This window comes from Amia ocellicauda, chromosome 17 (assembly GCF_036373705.1).
Source record: "Amia ocellicauda isolate fAmiCal2 chromosome 17, fAmiCal2.hap1, whole genome shotgun sequence".
NCBI classification, from domain to species: domain Eukaryota; kingdom Metazoa; phylum Chordata; class Actinopteri; order Amiiformes; family Amiidae; genus Amia; species Amia ocellicauda.
Window position 1 is genome coordinate 12,037,943 of NC_089866.1, and position 23,544 is coordinate 12,061,486.

A 23,544-nucleotide genomic window follows, 5' to 3' on the forward strand; every position below is an offset into this window, starting at 1 on the left:
TACCAATAAGCACCTGAATTATCTACCATGAGTGATTCATGATCCAATTAAACAAAATGTGTTATTTTTTAACAGGCAAACCAACTGTATATTTGCCACATTAACGGAACACTGTTTGATAGATTCTGAAATAAATGTTTACATTTTGTCTTCAGAAATAGATGCAACCATTTTTGACTGATATGCGATTGATGCATAAAATATTGATGATCTGAGGAGTCTTTTCTTTTCTTTCATACTGAAGGCACACCTGCATTTGTTTGCTAGGTCAGCTTGTAGTTAAACTTCATAAAGAATCTGAATGAATTTTGGAGGCTACTGTATGTACTGAATGCACAGAAGCCAGACTAAACCTTAAATATCAAATACTGCACTTTATTATTGTAAGGCCTACATTGCCTGTCTGGTCCTGTCTTTATTTTTTTAAAGAAAAGTTCAGGAGCTTGAGACAACCCCATTTATAATCTGTGTCTTTCAGTCATAGTCTATTGTAGTCATAGGTTTTAGTGGATCAACAATAAAGATTTGGCTTAAACCTGTTTGGCTGAGGGGGAGATAGTCTGTCCATAAGGATGATGGTATTGACCCCTGCCCCCCACTTCGGTACATGATTGGGGTGGATGAAGAATGTGATGTAATTGGCACTTGGAAAGGACATTTGTAACTTGGATTTATGTAAGTGGGTGTCAGCTGGGTGCTAGATGGGGGTTGTCTTCTATTCTAAACTTTAGCTGTCATCTCAGTTAACTATTAGAAACCAAATTAAACCTTTCACTGCGAACAGAACAATATGTCTGTGTTCCAAGGCCAGCCATAAAGTGTGTGAGCACAAGCCTAAGATGGGTGTATTTCCAATGGATAGGCCCTGTGGTCAGTCTGTGTGTGGTTTGATTGTTCTGAGGCTTCAGTTGACATGCTGATGACAAAAAAAACTGATATTGAACTGTTGGGGCAGCATCTATATGTAAATAATTAATGCCTTACCTGTTTGTGTACAGATAAACTCGATCTGATAAGTAAACTGCATAAACGAGAGCATTAAGTAGGAATGTGTGTGTATGTCAGTGTGGCATTTGTGTGTGTGCGACTTTGTTCAGTTTACACACTTGCCTTGTCGCTGTTAAGGGAAGCAATTTAATGTTTTTCTCCAGTGAAATGCTTAATAATAGACTTGTGTTGATACAAGAAGTGTTTTTAAGTGAAAACGCGTTGCACTGAAACACCCTCCCCCACCACCACCACCATCGCAGCTTTAAACAACAAAACCGAATGACCTCATAGACTTTGCGACTGCATTACTTACAAGCCACCTCAAAGCTTCGCGCTGTAAGCTTTTCAATGGGGAAGTGCACGATCGATCCCACTCGCAATTCCCAGAGACCATAATCATGCCGTGCATTTTTACATATTCCCTTCATCTACATGTCCAAACACACGTCCCTACACAATACATCGTCCAACGTGAATTAGTGTGCACGAGTGTCCGTAGCAAAGAAAAGGGGGGGGGAAACGACAAAAAAAAAAACGTTTGTAGCTCTTTAAGTATGCCGCTGTTCTCCGGGGTCCGATTCTTTATGCATCACTTGTCAATATTTTTGCATAATGAAGGCCTAAGTAGCACATTGGAGAAGCCAGGGGCGCTGCGCAGGCGGCGGAGAGCAGAGAATACGGAGATTAGGAGCTGCCGCGTCCATTCAGCACCGCGGACAGCAGCCCCGCGTTATACTGGCGACAGCGTCGTCTCCCCCCGGTCGCGCTGTGGGCGTTGTTGGAGAGAAGGCAATTTCGGGAGGGACGTGGGAGCTGTCATCTCACCACCACATTTGCGAGAGCCAGCATCGATACTACAACTACTGCTGTTCGAACTACTTAGAACTATTAGTTATATTATTATTGCTATTAGATCCATTGATTCTCAGTTTAGGTGCCTTTTTAATCAGCTGTTGGTATACCTTTTTATTTTCCTTCAAGATCTGAGCAAGAGAAGATCTATTTCAACGGCGGCAAAACAAACTCCCCCTCCGAGTTGGATTAATATTTATTATTATTATTATTATTATTATTATTATTATTGTGGTTATTATTTATCTTTGGCATCGTTGGGGAAAGGCGATGCTATCATAAAAAAGGGAGACGAACACGGATTTATTTGGAATAACAAAGAAGAATATTATCTATATACGTATATGCTTTTAATTTAACACTTTTATTATTTTATTTTTTATTGTAGACTTTTAGGCTTTACCTGTTAACATACAGGCGCGTTTTATTCAGCACAGTCGGTATGTGCATCAGAAATGCTGTGCGTAAGTGCCAAGCGGTTCAATGGTGTTGGCCGTTAAAATCTTTTATTTGAGGGGGAAGCTTCTCCCAAAGAAAAACATGCAGAAAATTATTGAACTCTAAGGATTTATTCTTATTTTCTGTTTTTCTTCCTGACGGGAACGTCGGTATCAAACGCTAAATAGCTTCTTACTCCCCAGTCCTAGAAAGACGCATCTTATTTTGTGTTTCTTTGCTTGACGTTGGCTCATCCGGCTGGGAGAGGGGGAGTCTATGCAAGGGTTTGGACACAGTGTGATATGGGAACAGCGAAGTATCGGTCGGCTGGAAGAAGATAAACCGCAGCAGCGCCGGTAATATACCAATAATATTACCCGTGAAAAGTTGAAGATCATGTTCATTCATATTGAAGTCAACACCAGTCTTCAGCCGAGAGGCATCGGAGCAAGCGGGCCCGGAGACCTGTGAATCGCCCTTTGCTCGAGTGTTTCCTCCACCCTACAATGAAGCACGATGAGGATGTGTGATAGAGGCGTCCAGATGTTAATCACCACGGTGGGGGCTTTCGCCGCTTTCAGCTTGATGACCATAGCGGTCGGGACGGACTACTGGTTGTATTCCCGGGGCATGTGTAGGACTAAATCGGCCAACGATAACGAGACCAGTAGGAAGAACGAAGAAGTGATGACCCACTCTGGACTGTGGAGGACCTGCTGTCTTGAAGGTACAGTGCCACTGTGTATGTGTATGTGTGGATATGCATATATTTACGAGCCAGCCTCGTTTAACTAGCTGGCTGATTTGGAATTGGTATGATTGTTTATGCACGTGTATTGTTTCATTTAAGCCAGTGGTTCTTAACCTTTTTGCAGGCTCACACCTCATGCAACAATACACGGTAACCCTGCACCCCCGTCAGGTCAGGGGGTTGGGGGTCTTGCTGTGTTGTCGAGGGGCTGGGGGGGGGGGTTGATTTTCCAAACGGGAGGACGACGACTGCTTTCTCGCATCCCCAGGGCGGACACCTTGTTCTAAAAACACTGAAACACTGTTCTATAAAAATCGTCCATGTCTGGCACCCCCAGAAAGGGCGTCCGCCCCCCAGGGTGTGTGTGCACCCCTGGTTAAGAACCCCTGCTTTAAGAGAACACGACGATTCTTTCCGTTATCCTTTATTATTGTAAGAGTCTTGTCTACGCGACTTCTTCTCATACCCCTATCCTCCTGAATATTGTGAATTCCTAGATCATTGTGATAACCTGTGGAATTTCAACTTCATCCAAGTTCCTCTCTACATAGAGCTAAATACCGAGGAGTCACATCAGCTCAGTTCAATACAGGCTTTGTCGGCGAGGCTGCCCCGCTAGCTTTTAATACCGAAGCTGCAGGGACTCGGCAATCAAATCACCGAGTTTTCTTGCTAAGGTAGCGTGCATGTCATTCAAAATAACGTGTTGTTTAGTTATTAAAGACCTGTAAATGACAGAACTGTTGCACCTAGTCTTGAATACCTCGTTTGAATTGGATATGATTCTGTTCTGTAGCAAATCCCGATGGGATGCATAGCCGCTGTCTCTGACACTACATATTAACAATTGCACAGTGACATTTTCAATTACACGCATAATATAAATGGATTCGTTATAAAAATAAAAATTTCGGATATTGCAGTAAAGACATAAACACTTCAGCTTTAATATAGGTTAAACTTTAAGGACAATTGATCTTAATTCGATTTGTATATCTTCAGTATTTGAATATAATTACACACACACACGTATATATAAAGATATAATGGAAGTATATTTCTATTTAATCTTTTTTATATATATATAATGGAAGTATATTTCTAAGCATTGAAAGTGTAGGCTATGTGGTGAATTAAATTGTTTTATCTTTAATGTGTATAGAAGTTTTTTTTTCTTTCTTAAAGGAATCTGCTACAATAATTTCCTTATATGAAAGTTGTGCTGATGTTTATCTCAGTGTGGTGGATGTAGCTCAGTAGAGTCTTTTTTTTAATATCATTGGGCAAAAATAAAGGGGTTTTAACAGAACTTACTCAGTTTGGATGCCTTTGCATTCTCCATTGTGACTGCATTACTGAATCTTAATGGAATCCAATTAGTTGCATGCCAGCACCAAAATGTCAGTGGTGCATTTTTCCAAGTCAATAATCAGGACTCAAATATAGTCTTGTATTTGCATAATTTCTGAATGTCTTATTTACTTGCTTTATTAAAGAAAACTGCCCTATACATGAGTTTATACACAAATGTATCAGCTCAGAAATAGAAGTCCCTTGCTCCCATTTTCACCTTGACTTGTGACCTTGGCCTTTGATCTATGAGGCCTTCTTATTTTGTGGTTTCGGTTCTGGTTAGATAAATTAGTCCATGGAATCATAAGAAGGGGATTTAGTATACATCATTGTACTGTATAAAATACTCTATTTTATTCTTAAAAGAAGTTTTAGATTTCCAAATCCTTTATAAACATCTGATTGGAATGGCAATGTGGAAGGGCTTTTTAATTAACTTAATTAATATGTAGGTCAACATCAGTGGGTGTGATTGAGGGGAAAAGGCATAATATCATCCTCGTAGTAATTCAAAACCCTTCATAGCTCTTTACTGGTATATATGAAACGATCATAGCTGGCGGCTTGTATTTGAACAGTCTGTTGTTACATTTCTAGTCTAGATCTGTTTTTAAAAAGAAAAAGAATAAATATGTATATTTGTTCATCCGGTGATATATGATTATTGGGGGCTTCTTTCATTCTTTCTTTTCTTTCTTTTTTCCCCTTTAATTCATTGTCTTGTGTGCCCCTCCTCCTTCTACGTAATCTGAAATAAATTCACTAAAATGCAGATGTCAGATCGGCTCTCCCCAGCTGTCACGCAGTTGACATGTCATCGCTTACCATCAAGCGCTACACTCCGGTACAAAAGCAAAACTCCAGCAGTCACCCAGTGATGTTCCTTTTGATTAAAAAAAACCCCTGCAGTTCCCAGTAGTGACAGTGTCTGTGTGATTACTGGGATTGTAGTGGCTGCACTCACAGGCGTTGACAGAACCCAATGCACCAGCACTGTGTTCGGGAAGAGAGATGCAGAAGGCGCTGCACACCCAGAAGCTGGACCAAGCACAATTTGAAGTTATTAATCTATTTTGCACTAATAACTCACAAGTAGATTGTAAATGACCATAGGGTCTTAATAAATCTGATAATGTTGCTTAGCATTTTCCTATTAAAACAATTAATGTACTGTATGTTGTCTTGGATTACGTGATAATAGTAGGAATAATGATAATAGTAATAATAGCGCTTGTATGTAAAAGGAAGGTGTGGTCTGAGTTTATGTAAAGGGACTCTCTAGTAGAATAAGATATGGCTTTTCGAAAAGTACACCGCTGATCACATATGTAATGCATGTGGTGCCTAGGATGGGAAGTCCAGTTCTCAAGGCTTGTCTTAGACACTAAGAGCTTGGTAGCCAATACCCTCTCCAATATACTCCCAGCACACAGGATCCAGAGCAGCTGCAGTCAAGGGAGCTGAAGACACAACAGTGACAGCGTGGAGCGTCACTGTGCTTGTAGAGTGTCTGCTCTGGTATGACAGTGCACCCCAGTCTCCAGCGATTTCCCCTGTGAAAATGAACAATGCATTGCGAGTGTAGATTCAGTGTCTTATTGTTTTTATTATTATTACATGATCTTGTGCAAGGCTACTGAACAAACAATGAAAACATTCAGAGAGAGAGAGATAGAGACACATAGCACTTGAGTGCTTTTGTAAAACCAAGAATTAAGCAAAGGTTCTTGTGGCGTGCCCTTCCCTGGTCACATTTCATAGACTGTCAAGAAATGAATGTGATTTTTTTTTATATATATATACAAGCTGCTTAGGTTTTGCGGTTGTTGTTTTTTTTGTTTGGAGTGCTGTGTTTGTATAATATCAGACTATTTAGCACACTGTATAAACATCAATGCATTTGTGTGCATGTGTTGTTTCCTCTGAATACCTCACTCAGCTGTATCTTGGATGTTTATTCCTCAAGCACAGAGTGTAGACACCTTTGGACATGTATATCTATAGTGGCTGCCATACTGTCCTCCTTGTGCTCTAATTGATATCCTCTTGTCACACAAATTTGATATGGCTAGATACCTTGGGGTGCTCAAATCAAAACATCCCACAGAACCTGGAAAATGGCCGTGTTGGTCGTGTCTTCTGGTTGACACAAGGTCTTTCCCATTTCTCCTTCCTGGAGGTTTGCAGTAGGACTGAGAGAGGGGAATGCTAGCCAGCACAGGAGTGTCAATGCAGTGTCAGTCAGCCTATGCTTAGTAGTTACCTTGGGACAGGTAAGCCCATATCAGCCACTGTTTCTGTCATTGTTGGAGGCTGCTGTGAGTTGGTGAGTAGAATGGGTTTTGTTTTTGTCTTTTTAAAGCCCTACAATGCTGTAGTGTCTCTTGTGGCTTTAGTGTATCCAACTTGGAGGCCACTGACTTCATTATGGGTCACAGAACTGACTGAAAAGCAGATGTGACTTACTTAACTGACATATGTATTTGAATCTTGTAACATCATCCATCCAGATATATATATATATATATATATATATATATACACTCACCTAAAGGATTATTAGGAACACCTGTTCAATTTCTCATTAATGCAATTATCTAACCAACCAATCACATGGCAGTTGCTTCAATGCATTTAGGGGTGTGGTCCTGGTCAACACAATCTCCTGAACTCCAAACTGAATGTCTGAATGGGAAAGAAAGGTGATTTAAGCAATTTTGAGCGTGGCATGGTTGTTGGTGCCAGACGGGCTGGTCTGAGTATTTCACAATCTGCTCAGTTACTGGGATTTTCATGCACAACCATTTCTAGGGTTTACAAAGAATGGTGTGAAAAGGGAAAAACATCCAGTATGCGGCAGTCCTGTGGGCGAAAATGCCTTGTTGATGCTAGAGGTCAGAGGAGAATGGGCCGACTGATTCAAGCTGATAGAAGAGCAACTTTGACTGAAATAACTACTCGTTACAACCGAGGTATGCAGCAAAGCATTTGTGAAGCCACAACACGTACAACCTTGAGGCGGATGGGCTACAATAGCAGAAGACCCCACCGGGTACCACTCATCTCCACTACAAATAGGAAAAAGAGGCTACAATTTGCACAAGCTCAGCAAAATTGGACAGTTGAAGACTGGAAAAATGTTGCCTGGTCTGATGAGTCTCGATTTCTGTTGAGACATTCAGATGGTAGAGTCAGAATTTGGCGTAAACAGAATGAGAACATGGATCCATCATGCCTTGTTACCACTGTGCAGGCTGGTGGTGGTGGTGTAATGGTGTGGGGGATGTTTTCTTGGCACACTTTAGGCCCCTTAGTGCCAATTGGGCATCGTTTAAATGCCACGGCCTACCTGAGCATTGTTTCTGACCATGTCCATCCCTTTATGACCACCATGTACCCATCCTCTGATGGCTACTTCCAGCAGGATAATGCACCATGTCACAAAGGTCGAATCATTTCAAATTGGTTTCTTGAACATGACAATGAGTTCACTGTACTAAACTGGCCCCCACAGTCACCAGATCTCAACCCAATAGAGCATCTTTGGGATGTGGTGGAACGGGAGCTTCGTGCCCTGGATGTGCATCCCACAAATCTCCATCAACTGCAAGATGCTATCCTATCAATATGGGCCAACATTTCTAAAGAATGCTTTCAGCACCTTGTTGAATCAATGCCACGTAGAATTAAGGCAGTTCTGAAGGTGAAAGGGGGTCAAACACAGTATTAGTATGGTATTCCTAATAATCCTTTAGGTGAGTGTATGTATAGATATATATGATATGATCACAAACCCGCAGACGTCTTTGTTACCTATAGATGCAGTTTCCTCAGATGGGATTACATAGTTCTTACAGTACTTGCCCACAATGCCGCTTTTGTTATATAAACCCCGGAAAAATAAAAACAATGGCAGAATTTGTTTTACCAAAAACAACTTGTTACACTAAAAACAAATGACTAGTGCTTTGAATGGAGTCAGCAGAATGTCTACATTAGCACAAATGTGAAATGGTGCAAATCCTTTTATATGAGTTAAATGAAATAAAAAATATAAAATAAAAACAAATAAAAATGTGTTCACATATATACAGGCAGGGTATCGGACTACAAAGTGAATGCAGGGTCTGCAGCAAAATGAAAAAGACATGGGAGTTTACCCATACTTACCCAACTGCAGAGAAAGAAATGTAGTAAATTGTGTTACTTGTGGTAACAGTGAGTGCAGATCCTCTCAGCAAAGTGCATTTTAATTTACAAAAGATCAGGTTCTGCTTTAGAGCCCTGTTGTGTTACAGAACAATTGGTAATGCACTGGGACAGGGGAGTTTATTTTACCACTCTGTGCCATAATCTGTGACATTTGTGCATGAACAGGAAAACCAAACCTCATTTACATCTATATTACACAAAAATATGTAGCTACGCACCTTGATCAGAATGTGATTCCAGAAACTGTGCATTGCTGCCAGCAGTGAGCTAAGGCTGACTGTATGACCTGAAGAGGGAATGACATTGCACCCGCCTGGCTTTCGGAAACCCTAGCTGTTGAAACTGGGAACGGAAGCAGGGCTGTAGGACAATATGCTCTTCTGTGACATATGCTTGTCTTGTGCATCACCTTACTTAACTCCACTCCCCAAGTAGGCTAGTCATCACCAAGTTTGATAGAACTGCGTTTGAAAGTATTGCATTTGCTAAAAATGCAAATGTGAAAAAAATAACACGCTACGAAGAGAAGAAATGAGAGAGACAGAGAAAGGAAGATTGTAAGAGGGGAAAAAAGGACGATAGCAGTTTAATGAAGATCTTCGTTGGGATGGCAGACTCCCAGGCTAATTAAAAGCTGTCAGCGGACCTGCAGAGTTTGTTTAATCTCCTCTGCAACTCTCTAATCCCAGAGCAGTGGAGAGCATTGAGGGGTGCTGGCTTCCATTTAGACAAATCCGTTTGTTTGGCCAACAGACTTTCGAAAGCCCGAGCATCTGATGGCCCCCTTAAACCATACTTATTTATTTTTTTACACCCGGTAAATCAGCCTTCTACCTTATCATACATTTTCAGAGTTGTGGAAAACTGATTCAGCCAAAGAGAAAACTGTAGCAATTCCAACTGACTGAGTTAGGGCAGGGATTCATGTGACCTTTTGACGGCCACTCCATGGGAAATAAATGGACTGTCTTGCAAATCTGTCTAACAACAAGCCACCGTGAAGTGGGGGGGCACTGTAATCTGTGATTGGTGGGAGTGTCAAAGATTATTCAAGAAGAATGAATAACACACACACACACACAACAGTGTAGAAATAAACTCATTCACTAAACAGTGGTAAATGACCAGAATTACTGCATGGCAGAGGGAAGCCACACCACAAAAACAAAGCATTAACTGCTCTATTAACTAAGCAAAATTATATACACTGATAAAGCTTTTAAAATAAAGCATTTCAGTGATAACAGTTGCAAACAAATACATTTTCAAACAGAAGCACTTTATTTTAAAAACAATTTAATTGAGGTTTTTGTTAATAACAGAGATCAACTTTTAAGGTTTTAAGTTTAAACATTTAGCATGGAAAGTATGCACACATAACATGAAATTTGATTGACTGCGGGGACCGTGTTTTTCTTGCCACTCGATTTGTACTAGTTTAATAGATATCCCTACCAGGTGGCTACTATGGTTTTTTAAGTAGTTTTATTAACATGCTATTGCATATAAAGTAATAATTCAGTATGAAGGCTAAACTATATATGCCACCAGCTTCATTCTCTTGTTGCAGGTTCAAACAGTGGACTTGTACTCTTATGTGAAGTTTCTGAATTGTTTAAAATTTGTGTAAAATGCAACATTGCAGACAAAACATGGGAACAAACTTTACATAGGTTTCTACAACTGTCGTTTGGTGACTTTTGGTGCACTGTTACGTGTTTTATGGGTTTCTGAATTTTTTTCAGAATATTAATAAAAATAAATAAATAAATAAATATAGTCAGATCTAAGACAATTGGTGTCCAGTGCCTTCAGTGCTAGGCGAGCATATGATGATAAAATGTCTTGCAGGGCTCCAGTAACGGTATTGTACATGTGGTTGACTCCAGGTGTGCGGTAGCAAAGAGAAGATGCATGTGAGTTTCTAACTGATGTGTTTGTGCTGAACTGGGACCCGGGTGAGGCAAAGGAAGAGTGAAGCAAACGGGTGACTGATGAAGGGTAGCAGGACTCTACCTTTGTGTGTAGCCAGGCATAACCTGTCTTTTAAGCTCTCATCATCTGGCTCCTAGGCAACCAGCAGCCCTGGTGAAACACAGAGGCCTTTCTTTCTCATCCTTGACTTCTTCTGTGCCTCCAGTCAAAAGAGGACACGCCATATAGGAAAGGTCTGCGAAGAGTGAAAAATAAATACATTCTGGGAAACCAGTACTGTACAGGGATACACACAGGACTTTTTTTCACTGTGAAGAGTGCTCTGCTAAGGTCATTTTTTTTGTCGTTGTGGTCTATAAGAGTAAATAATTCTTAAAGTACCCATCGATGTTGACGTGTGCATTCCCAGAGATTCAGTGTCCAAAATTGGCTGAGTTTACAAGGACGTGAAAATTTCCCCATCACCATTCAGACTTAGCCACATAACACACGCATACCAAACTCATTCCTCACAAATGACAGCCAGATTACATCGCACAGGGGCAACACCCTCTTTAGGGAAAGGGTCCGTTGTTTAGCCCAGATTTAAAATGCCTTGTAAACAGGAGCAGGAATTGTACTTGGGTCTCATTAGATTTCAGCAGTCAAGGCGCCATTTAATTGATGTCATTTCAAATTACTCCCCAGCACCAAAGTTATAACAAATCCCACACACAAAACACAATTGCAGGAATCTTCCTGGCAAGAAGCATCCTTGCAATATGTTTTAGTAAATTAATTAGCAGTGTGGGCATTTAATTATCCTCTTTCGTTTATTGCATGTGAAATGGAGTAATTTGTAATCAGTTTCTTTTCCTACATTAGAGCGGCGTAGCAATGCGTTTCCTGAAGATGTGCGGCCAGAACATTGTGAGAAAAGGGGTCATGACTCTTGCATGTAAATAGCACCGTTGTGTGAGAATTCTGCGAGAGGGCAGTGTTAGCTGAAGCAGATTGTCTGTATGTGGGTCTGCCGGTCTCTGCTCAAGTGTGTCAGTGCGAGGTTCACTGTGTTTGTGTGAGGGAGAAAGTGGGTCAGGTTCTTTCTGTGCGTGTGCGTGTGTGTGTCTACTGACCCATGTCACAGAGGACACTTGTAAAATCTGAAATGCTGCTTCTACTCAGACCCAGGCAGATTGACTTCATGTAGTGTAAATCTACAATATATTATATTTCATGTGTTACTAAAACAAAAAATGCAAATACAATGCCTAAGGGACTAACGACGTAGTAAGGAATGAACTTGATTCCTGCAAGCAGATTGGCTTGGGTTTTGGTGGGGGGGTGGTCACCAGTCCCAAGCTAGTATAATCAGATTGAATGTGTGTGCACCTGTATTTGTTGACAGTGTTGTAAAACCAGCACCTCATAAAGCAGTCCATTCTGTCAAAACTACAATGGCTGCACAGCTGAGGAGCTCATTTTGGACATATTGAAACAAGCCACACCCCCAGCAGTGGGCCGTGCACAGAGAGTGTTGTTGAATCTGTTTTTCTTTTTCATCTTTGTCGTCGTCTTCTTTAGTTTCATCTCCCCAGTTTTGATTTGTGAGCTGTGAATTACATAAAGAGCAATATCTACTAATGAAGCAGAGTTGCCATTTTCTTGTGCATGGTGTAAGAAACTCTCCCCCGGCATTCGCCATTAAAACTCAGGGGAAGAAATGGGCCTTGATGGCCCACCTCCTTCCATGTAGTACATGGGGGTTTCTGGCTTCAAATATTAATGCCCAGAAGTGTGTGCAAGTCCACTAAAATAAATGTCAATCAATTAAGAAGCTAATAAATAAATAAGAGGATAAATAAATAAGAAGGCATTTGACAGACAATCATGGACTTGGAGAGTATTAATATTTATACTTTGCAGTGGAGTGGGGTGGTGTTTGCAATTATTTGAAGGAAACATTCTTTGGAAAGAAATAATAATAATCTTCATTATGATTGCCATTCTTATAAGTGTTCTTGTACAGCATGATTTTCCAAAGGGACAAAATAAGAGTTGGGTCACCAATTTATTTTAAAAGCCTGATTTATGTAACCGAGTAGACCTAGAAAACTGGACACCTGATGGATTGAAGCCCTTCAAATGGAGTTTAATTAGTGACCTTAATGAGGTTTTAGAACTAACTTTCCAGCCAACAAAGTTTTGAAAACCACTCGGTAAATACGCTTTCAGTTCTTTTGCATCCAGGTAGTTATTGTTGGTCGGACACCATATGGCCAGGGGCCAGCCCATCACAACGAGGCTTGACCTTTTACCAGGCAAGCTTTTCTCTAGCTTGTCGTCTCAGCCCGTGAGCTCAGAGCAGTGTACCTGCATACACCAAAACATTACACTTGTGTTCCTGGAGTGTAGATCATAGTAACTGCTGAGCATTTTGATTTTCCCCCCTCCCCATCAGATGAAGGTGAAGGTACAGTGAGAAACGCAGAGTTATTTGACTTTCAGATATATGGAGGTCTGTATTCAGTGCTCCACACAAAGGGACTGGGACATTATTGGCCAAACAAAGAGTGAGTTCACTGTTATTTCAATTCTAACCTGTGCCAGAGGTTTGCCGTCTGTGGTTCACTTGTATATAAATACACACTTGCTTATATAATCCACTAAATATCAATCACCTTAAAGTGCTATATGGCCGCACTAACCAACTTGAGATTAAAGACAGGTGCACCTGTGCGTGTGTGCATGTGAGACTGAGATTGAGTGGCACCTGTGTAGAATATGGGTGAAACAGTTGACAGGAAGTCGTACTGTATTTATTATTGCACTGCACAGCTGTCTTCCAGCGTGTTGGGACTTTGCCTGAATGACCCCAGTGCACCCCGTCTCGGGCTCAGATCTGAGCAGTGCTGTCAGTCTAGGATTTCCCTTTGGTTCTGTATTTACAGCTGTGAGCACAACTCTGCAGAGATCAGGGTCCAGGAACCTCAGGCAGGAAGTGTGACAGGATCAAAGTTACCTTTTTATTTTTTTTATTTTTTTATTAAATGGATTTAAAAGATCATAATTTTTCCAGAAATTGTCACGGACCACTTCACATTTTACAATTTATGTATTTGCTCTCATAATTCCAACATCAACAGGCTTAGATAACTGTATAAAACTGCAAATATTCCAGTTGATTGGATTGAGTACTCCACAACTCAGACAAGATATAGTTTAATGAACAATAATGATTAGACTAAATTATTTGCCAAACCACATTGCTTCAGATGAGAGCTGCCAACAACACTTTCTTCTACAACTGTATGTCTGATTGTTTTTAGTACTTGCTTAATTGAAGATAAAACAAACTTTTACTGAGCAACAGTACATTTTGACATATTTTTCGATCCCATGCAGGTGCCTGGTGTATTCAATGCCCTTCGGTCTATTGCTGTGAAAAATCTGTTTTAATTTTGTTCAAAAACAGTTATTTCTCCATGTTAAACAGAACTAATGTAAATGCACCTAAAAGATGAAACTGTATCTCTGTCCAGTAATTAAACCCCAATGGGGCTGTGTTTGTGTTTTCACTTGCTTTCAGACAAATACCAAGATTCATGTTTAGATCAAAAGGACTGATTATTGCTGTTAAAGTGCTGCTCAAGATTTGACACTTCTGAACCGGTAAACCTGCCAAACACCGTGATTATTCGGAGGGAAGCACCTGCCCGTGTTCAAAGGCTAAATGCTTATGGCAGGTTCACAGGGCTGTGTTTCGAGCTGTCACTCAGCAGCGCTATCGCTAATGTAACCACTGCTGCCTTCTCAGGTCCAGGATGATGCTAACTGGCTGCTTGTATACGCTGTTTTTACGGACTTGAGACTGCAGCCAGTAAAAAAAAACACCAGACTGATGTGAAGTCAAGTCTTCTACTAAAAACAAAACAAATCAAGAACAGCTCTCCCAATATAAAATAATTAAAATCGTTAAGGGCATATTTTTTCTCTTTCATTCTTAAAAATGTTTTCCCAAAACATCAGACAAGTGTCTTGTTTCTGTTGCAGCCATGACTTTGGAGATTTTCAATTTATGGTTTACTGACATGGTGGCAGAGAGGCCGTCAATTCCCCGTGCATCCATTTAAATATTTCCACCCCTCTGTGCCAATGAACTTTCACTCTCTTTAAACAAGCATTGATCGGGCATGACCTTGGGAGTTAAATATTAACAATTTCATAGTTTTCAAAGTGATTGTACAATCAAACATACTCCAGTCACTGCTTCTGTATAGTGTTTACAGAGGCCGGCGAATATCCAACATCCATAGCTGTGTCAATAGCATTGTCGAGGGGAGTTAGAAGAAGTTTAAAAACACCTCTCTAGGGTATGTCTGCTTGGGGGGCTTGAAACCTTTGCCCCAGTTCAGTGGGTCACAGCCTACACACTGTGGGTTCACTGAACTTACTGGCTACTTTAAGCACAAAACATAAAAAACAATAGGTTATTTCTTAATACCTGCAACCTGTAGCTTTTGCATAATGTTGGAAGAATTAAAGTTGGCGTGTTTGAAGGAAATTATGGCAACAGAACTAAATGCTAAACTGTTTCACTTTATCGAAATACATAGTGAGACCTGAAAACTAGTGACACCCCACACAACATGAAAGATTAAGTTCTGTTTACACAGTACATGTACAGAAGCTTAGACAAATATGTGCAGACGTGCCTTCCAAACACATGTGGGATTCTACAAGTCTATAGACGAGTTGTTTGACTGTTTAACGTTCCAATCCAATGTGAGTGGAATTGAAAAAATGCAAAAATGTTAATACAGTCCAGCAATCCCAGTAAATAGAAAGTGTTGGAAAATTGGAAAGTGTCCAATTTAAAATAAAAAAATAATTTGTACAGAACCTGTATGTACTGAATAAATACATATTTAATTATATGTATGATGTATTAGTCATGAAAACATAATTATACTACTACTGCTTATAATAATACATGCATTAAATAAATGTGTGTGCCTATTTATTCTTGAGAACCATCAATTTGGAATAATGTTCTGTTTCTAGGCATATTCGGTTTAAAGATCAAACTGCAGTCACATATTTAACAGTTGCTAACCTTTGCCCTTCTGAAATGATCTCACTGTATAACTGCATCATTTTGGCGTGGGTTGAAGGGCAGTAGAGCTATAGAACCCAACAGGATTTTGGCAGAGGTGACAGCCAAATGAAATAAGGCAACACTGAACGGAAGGTTTTCTTTAACATAGTTTGCGGGTCCCTCCGTAGCTTGTCAAGAAAGCATGCCATGCTGTGTCAGGGCTGCAGCTCGGCTTTGGGTGACCTATATTGAAGGCCCCTGCACAGCTCTGCATCAAAGTGTTTTAATGGAAAGTTAAATGAAGCGTGCCACCTGTGTTAAAAGACATTGATTTGACGATGATCATTCAGTGCGTATGACCAGTAAGATTGGACCTAGAGGGCTTATCCTGCTCCGCTGTACTAAAAGACAGAAAGACAGGGTGGGAGATGGGGGTGCTATTCGAACCATCCCCTCTGAAAAAGCAAATTGCGCCATCATTAGGGGCAAATCTTGAATGCAAGTTTTAGGCTATGTTTTCATGTGAGTTTCAGTCATACTGAGTCATTCAGTCAAGTGAGCTTCAAGTGACACATTTAAAGGGGTAAGTCAAAGGAAAAGGAAAAGGAAACCGCAAAGGAAATGACAGAAGAATTTCTTCAACTCATCATATATAGTAGCATGATGTTTTTCTTCCATCTTTTCAAATATGATTATTGTAGAAGTCGTTTCCAAAACACCTTAGACTTCAGTTTGCCCTCAAACATGAGCCATCCTCAGCACACTACGGCAAGCCCATCTGGACAAAAATGGGAAGGATTTGTGTATGCAGTTTATCATGGCGTTTGACACAACTAAAACACTCTTGAAAATGCAACCTAAGTTGCTCTTCTTATTATGTTCAAACTAAAAAGCAGAACGACTCCAGTCAGTTCTGATTGCTAGTCAACAATACTGTGTGCTGGCTTTTTTGCAGTGGCTGTGCATGTTTTATTTTGTAGCCTGTGGTTATTTCAAACAAGGTTAGAATGAAATTATATTATTGTAGTGTTGTAGTATATTATTGTAGTGTTAGAGTAAGTTATTTATTGCAGTCTAATATTAATTTGCTCCATTTTGGTAACTATCCACTCCATTTATTAAGCCTTTGTAACAGGACATCTCATTCTTTGAACTTCGAAGCTCGACAGTAGATTTCTTTTACACAACCTTGTGTTCGGCAATAATTTGATTTATTTTATTAAGAATGTTTTTCTTTACTCTTTTCTAAAGTGCATGTGACAAAAAGTAACAATAAGCCCAAGACGCTGGAGAGCGGAGACTGAATCATGAGGTGGGAGAAAGGGTTTTTGCGGAGGTGCAATATTAAATAATTTTGATCAAAGCTCTCTGTTTTTTATTGTAGTCTTTGTTTTCATACTGCTTTGACACTTTGTGATAAAACCCATTTTCCCTCCAACTTTTCAGCAAACAATGCAATGCAAACAAAAAAACAAGTAATACCATGGAAAATAGGGTTATCATCGAAGGTTCAAGAGTTTTCACGGCCTCGAAGGTCCATACCATGGTATTCACCAAGTTTTTGTTTGTTGTTCAAACCACAGGACATCACTGTCAGATTTCAGTCACTCATGTTGGGAATTTCCAAGGTTGAACTTCTCATTTGTTTAATGCCCATTACTTCAGTATTAAGAATCCTGCTCAACCATTTTGATGGTGAAAATGTACCCTAGATACAACCCTAATGAAAAATCGGTTCAGCTCCTCTTTTAGGAAGATTTTACTCACAAGACACAATCTCTCTCTCTGTTTTGCTTGGTGACATTTTACTCGGCATGGAAAACTGTCACGTGTCATAGGTGAGGTAAAATTGCTTTACACGCCATCTGTAGTTTCTGCAGCCCTTTGTCTTTGCCACTATGAGCCCTTAGACATGTGTGCCACTCACTTGGCAGGCATCCCGAGACTCCTGCACCCTACTTTTTGTTGTGCTTCATTAAATTAAAGAGGAGAGGGTCATTTGTGCCTATGGCCAAAGAAAAACCCTAGGAGGTGTTAATATCTCATTGAAGGTTTAATGAAAAGCTGTCAGATCATTAAGACACAACCTCCTATTCCATGTGCATTCCCTGTGCATTACCTGTGCTTAGCCAAAAATAAAAATAAGCTTTTTTTTTTTTCATAACTTTGTGCTCTTTAATTTTTTACTGAATCTGTGGAAATTAAAGGTGGTTCCTTTTTCCCAATTTGCACCAGCCTCTATGAGCAGTACAGTAATTTCAGGTTCAGTATTACTCCTTTCAATTGTAATTAGCATTTTAAAGCTGGGGGAAAGTGGAGCAAGCAATGCACTGGTCCAAAAGAATTAACAATCATCTTTTAAATGCAAATGCATTTCTGCAAGAAAAATAAAGATTACTAATACAACACGACGGATGGTCTTTAAAACCTAAAGGATTGGTGGATAAAACTGACCCGATCTTGGAAAGAATCATTTCAGCATCCACCATACTGTTAGAGTCTGAAAACACACTGGCACAAAAAACTGAAGAATAAGATGAGGTTTCTTTGCTTTCAGCTCATAGCTTGCCCTGAAGTTATCTGTGCCAGTTTAGCAGGAATACGATTGTGAATGAGTTTGGTCCCGATGACTGATGGGCAGCTCCCAGTCTGAAGCAGAAACACCAGCAGATAATGAGCCATGCTTTGAATTTGCTCCTGGAAATATGTAAATCTAGAGAGACAGACTGCAAACTTAGCTTTGCCCTGAAAAACACATTTTAACAGTGATTTTTAAAATATGTATATATTATGTTTATTATCAGATAGCAGCAAATTGCATTTTACATTGGGGTACAAAAGCAAAAGTGGAGGATAAATTCTCACTGAAGTCAAGCACTGAAATCCTTGGGTTTCATATTTCTTGGCTAGAGAGCTATTAATTATTAGCCCATAATGTTGACATAATACGAGTATACTGTATAACACAGGCTTATAGACTCTCCGATCAATCTCTCAATTTTTGCTTCCTCTAAACACCAATACAATGAAGGGCAACTTGCCACATATGACTACAGAAGATCACATCACCTTTGCTTGATTTGTATTTCCACATGTATACAATATTCCTGCACCTTATTTGCTTCATCTCGCATGTTGATTTGCTTCACTGTCCCCTTATTGAATTACATTGTGTTGTATTCTCAGTTTGTTATTGCACCCCTCTGTAGTATGTAACCTTTTCATTCTAGGACTGTTCATTCAGTTCAGAAGTTGGTAGTTGCCTTGGATAAAGACATTAGGCAAATTATTGTTGTTATTATTATTATTATTATTAATAATAATAATAATAATCCATAGCACACTGCAGTAGAAAAAAGTAACCAACCTCACCTGCCTTAATAATTTTTATTTTTATGTAATTCATTCTCAATTTATAAATAGACCTACAGCACAGTTAGTGTGCCCAGTGTCTCAGCGTGTCAGCCCCAGTGGTTGGACACTCGAAGTGAGGAGGAGAAAGATGAATGTGTGTGTGTTGAGGGTGGTGGGGGGCTTCTGCTTACTGGCACAGAATATCTGGTTCATCTAAAGTCTCCTCTAACAAAGCTGTCGTCTTTTAAAGACATCTCTGTTGAATTATTCACTTCAGTGGCTTTTGTTGCACTGCCTGTTCTTTCAGCATAAAGGTCTGGAGCCCGGAAGCTCAGAGTCTGCCCTTTGCTTACTGTGAGGAATGAAAGCTATAGAAACAGGGATGCGCTACAGCCCTAAAGCCAGAAGAAATAGGACAGGGATTTTACCCTCCTCCCACCGCTCCACTTCCACCCCCTCCACCCCTCCCTGTCCAGGGCACTTTTTCAATCAGTCCGGGCTTCCAAGAAAGAGATCTAATTGTGTGAGTCATGATGAAAGAAAGATCTGAGTAGGAAGCGAGTGTTTATGAATATTCCAAGGCGCTCTGGGGCGAATATCATGGGCAGATTTAATTTCCCCATTCCTGATTGGATTTAAAATGCCTGCCATGAATTCAGAATGGGGGTCTGCAATGCCTGGTCCCGGGGAAGCCACCACCACCACCCAGCAGGTTCTACAGGGAACCTCAAATGATCAGGAAAAAAACTGTAAACTTTTGTTAGGAGTTCATAATCGGTCCCTGGAAGAAGTCATTCACAGCTCTTGGCTGGTCTCAGATGATCCTGCCAGATGTGAAGATGCCAGATGTGAAGGTCATGGGCTGGTGTTATTACACGAGGCGGGTTGAACGTACTGCCAAATTCTCTAAAATGACATTGGAGGCAGCTTAGAGAAATTAACATTCAGTTATCTGGCAACAGCTCTGGTGGCTATTCCTGCAGTCAGCATGGCAATTGCACGCACCCTCAAAACTTGAGACATCTGTGGCATTGTGTTGTGTGACAAAACTGCACATTTTAGAGTGGCCTTTTACTGTCCCCAGCACAAGGTGCACCTTTGTAATGATGATGCTGTTTAATCAGCTCCTTGATATGCCACCCCTTTCAGGTGGATGGATTACCTTCGCAAAGGAGAAATACTCACTAACAGGGATGTAAACCAAAATTGTGCACAAAATGGGACCAACACTTTACATGTTGCATTTATATTTGTGTTCAGTATACATTTAGTGAAGATGCAGCAAGTTCTTCTCTTGGTCGCTGGTCCAATACTGGCAGGAAATGGCTATAACATACTGCATATGGAACTAGCCTTCTGTGTACCCCCAATTAGTAGTCAAAAGTGTTGATACTCTTTTTTGAATCTGTGTTATTCAATTTCTTTATTTAGTTTTATCAATATAAGGCATACTCATTAATGGATTCCTTGAAATAACAAAATTAACACTAGTTGTAGCATCATTTTTAATGACTGTTCTTCAAAAAGGGGTGCAATAATGACCTTTTATACATTTTTCTGAATAAATGCCAATATTGCTGAGTGGGGCATGGCCCAAATGACTTTATGATGTCACAGTAGTGACAGAAAATACTGAAGCCATTGTTTAGCATTCAAAAATAAATAAATTGCATTTAGAATCCATTACCAGTGAGGTGGATCTCTGTGCTCCACCTTTTGAATAACATGTGAACCCTTGTCTAAAATTACCAGCAATGAAGCATGGGAGTATGAATGTATTCAGCTAAAAGCATTTTTTTGTCTGTTGTCTGAATCAGTTAAAGTAAAATCAAAACAGGAAATAGGAGGTGCTTACATCCCTCCACTACAAAGACAATTGCTTCCATAAAAATATTATATATATAATGTAAATATATGCACATATGTAATATAGAGCCAAAAAAACCTTCTCATGCTTAATTTTAGTCTGGGGTTTCTGGGTTTTAGTGTTTGTCCAAACTTTCTTATCCTCTTTTCAACTTCAGCTGAGCACTGTTTCCTCATTGGCATCTAATTACATTCAAAACTGCTCACTTTAAATTGCTCTTTAGTCGCGTGTGTTTGTGCTGCCCTCCGATGGACCAGACACACCCTGTACTGGGTGAAGGGGATATTGAGCTTGGATGGGTGGCGGATCCATTTTGTGCGCTATAGTCCTTTTTTACAGTGTCCAAACCTATAAAGTTCTAAATGTGTAAGCACCTGTGTAAGAAACCTAATTACCACCCTCACTCATAAGGTGTGATGGAGAACTGCACTGTGTTGTCTGAAAGTGAGTTTGGATATAGACTTTCAGCTTTATGTAGAGAGTTGTTGCCTATGAATTTGCAGAATGGGAAGGTCCCAGACAACATTGAACCTATAAATAGCAATGGTCCCTCCTGCTTTTTCCAGTGGTAATACCCAAGTTTTTTTTTTTAGCTGTTCATTGATTTGTTGTTGTTTTTAAGATAATGTCTGACACTAGTGTCCTCACAGATGAGGTATCAGGATGCCAGTTTTAAACCCCTGCTCCCACATTCTTTTTCTCCCCTATTGGATGTTGTATAGCTCATAAAGCAAGATAATCTTTTAAAGGCAGGTTACATGCTTTTTTTACACTTTCCCCGCAGTGAATTTAATAATGGAAAAAAATAGCTGAATATATGTCATCATTCATTGATTTACATAACATTACTATATAGTAAAATAACACCACTTACTGAGTGACCTTTTAAAAAAAGATTACGCACAATAAATAGTGAATCATATTTAGGTCATTAGCTGCTTAATTGTGTTTATGTATCTATGTATGTGTGTCATATATATATATAATTGTGTAGTGGTAGGAGAGGTGTTAAATAAGTCTGATCTTGACTTCATATAATGGTCTGCTGTCAGCTGACCAAAAGGGATCCGGTGATTGGTCAAAAGACCAAGTCAAGGCAGGTAGTAGAAACCTCCTGGGAGATGAGAAATAGGAGTTGGTGTAAGAGTAACAGATTAAATAACTTAAGGAGAGAGAGAGAAAAATAATAAAAGAGATCATGACAAGGTAAACAATCGTTTGGCTTACGGACTTGACTTTGGCATGGTTGTCTTGGTTGTGTGTTTCGTTTGTTGTTTTGTATCGTAAAACACCTTAGTTGCCTGGTTTCAACAGAGTCAAGGGAGAAAAGTAAAAGTAGGTCCTGCAGGAAGCTAGAGTTTGGTTTGGTTTTCTTTCTTTTCAAATGCATCACTGTTCATGGCCAAACACTTCCACTTGTAGCTTATCAGGTGCCTGTTCCCCTGAGACCCCACCTTTATCCAGAGCCTGTGTCAAACCCACCCCCCCGGCAGCATTACAGTATTGTCAAAAAGGAGAGAATCTTCAGCTTGACTTATTTTTCAAGGCTATATTTGCAGAATCTGTTCAGCCTAGGAAAACCTGTAACCATTCCAGCTGAGCATGAACTTTGGACAGCCACTTCATTAGAAGTAAACTCTGAGAAAATAACTAAAACTAATGGCCAGATAGCCAGCAGTTTCAAATGAAGGCTGGGAGTCCTTTCTACTCGAACGGTATATGGCTCTTTCTGAGGGAATATAGCCACTGTTAAATCTAGGACAACACAAGTCCAAGATACACTCATTTGGCTATGAAAGGCATTAAAAGTTCATTTAGCAGATGAATAAAGTGGCTTTTAATTGCATAATAAATGACTTCATACAGATCACTGTGTTCCTTTTGCAGAAGGACTAATGAGATAATAGCATTAGCTTTTCTGTTAAGAGGATAATCACGTATCCTTTTAAATGGGGGAAAAAAAGGCAGTTATTTACTGAAAGGGTTTTTTTAAATGATAGTGGCGGAGTGGACAGATAAAAGCTAATGAAATATTTTTCTGTGTGCATTTCAGCCAAGATCTCCAAGCCTGAGTTCTTTAGCGAGGTATATAGAATGGTCTTCTGTGGGAAGGTGGAAAGATCCATTCAAACTTCATTAAGCTTTCAAAGTGGTAGCAAGTTTCTGACTCCAAACTATAATGTGTTTAAACAGTGAGTGTCATCCCCCCTTCTGTGATTACGACCTTCAGAATTTTATTTTGCATCACCGAGCCCTTGTCTAAGGCAGAATGGTGTTATAGGTAACAGAAGACATAAGATGGGTAAAAGTGGTCTTATAAGAGGGATTGTGACACGTCATGGTCTACCTCTAGACAATGCGAGGAGACATTGAAAAAATAATGATGTATAGACTTTAAATTGAAGGGACATCTTGTTAATATGATACAGTGGCTTGATTAGATCTAAATCTCTGGTCAATGCAATACCACAGAGACATGGCTGCTTAGCGTGAAGAACAGCTAGGATCATTCTCTGCATTAAAGGGGTTTGTTACTCAGAGGGATTTTAAGAACTGAATCTTTTAGTCTGTAACAGACTTGAGAGAGACTTGATGCAAATATTCAAAATCCTGAAAGGGGTTCACAAACCCAGAGGAATACTTCAGGATAAACAGTGAGACAAGGACCTGCGGACACAAGTGGGAGATTAAGAGGTAGTGCATTTCACACAGAAC

At 39.9% G+C, this 23,544-nt stretch overlaps 1 protein-coding gene across 1 annotated transcript in view; it reads left to right on the plus strand.

Moving 5' to 3' along the window:
- Positions 1-1,735: 1,735 nt before the first annotated feature.
- LOC136712830 (voltage-dependent calcium channel gamma-3 subunit) overlaps positions 1,736-23,544 on the plus strand; it is a 48,913-nt gene continuing 27,104 nt past the window's right edge. The window contains exon 1 of the mRNA XM_066689623.1: positions 1,736-3,007. Coding sequence (XP_066545720.1) covers positions 2,797-3,007 — 211 coding nt within the window. The 5' untranslated portion in view covers positions 1,736-2,796. The remainder of the gene's footprint in view (positions 3,008-23,544) is intronic.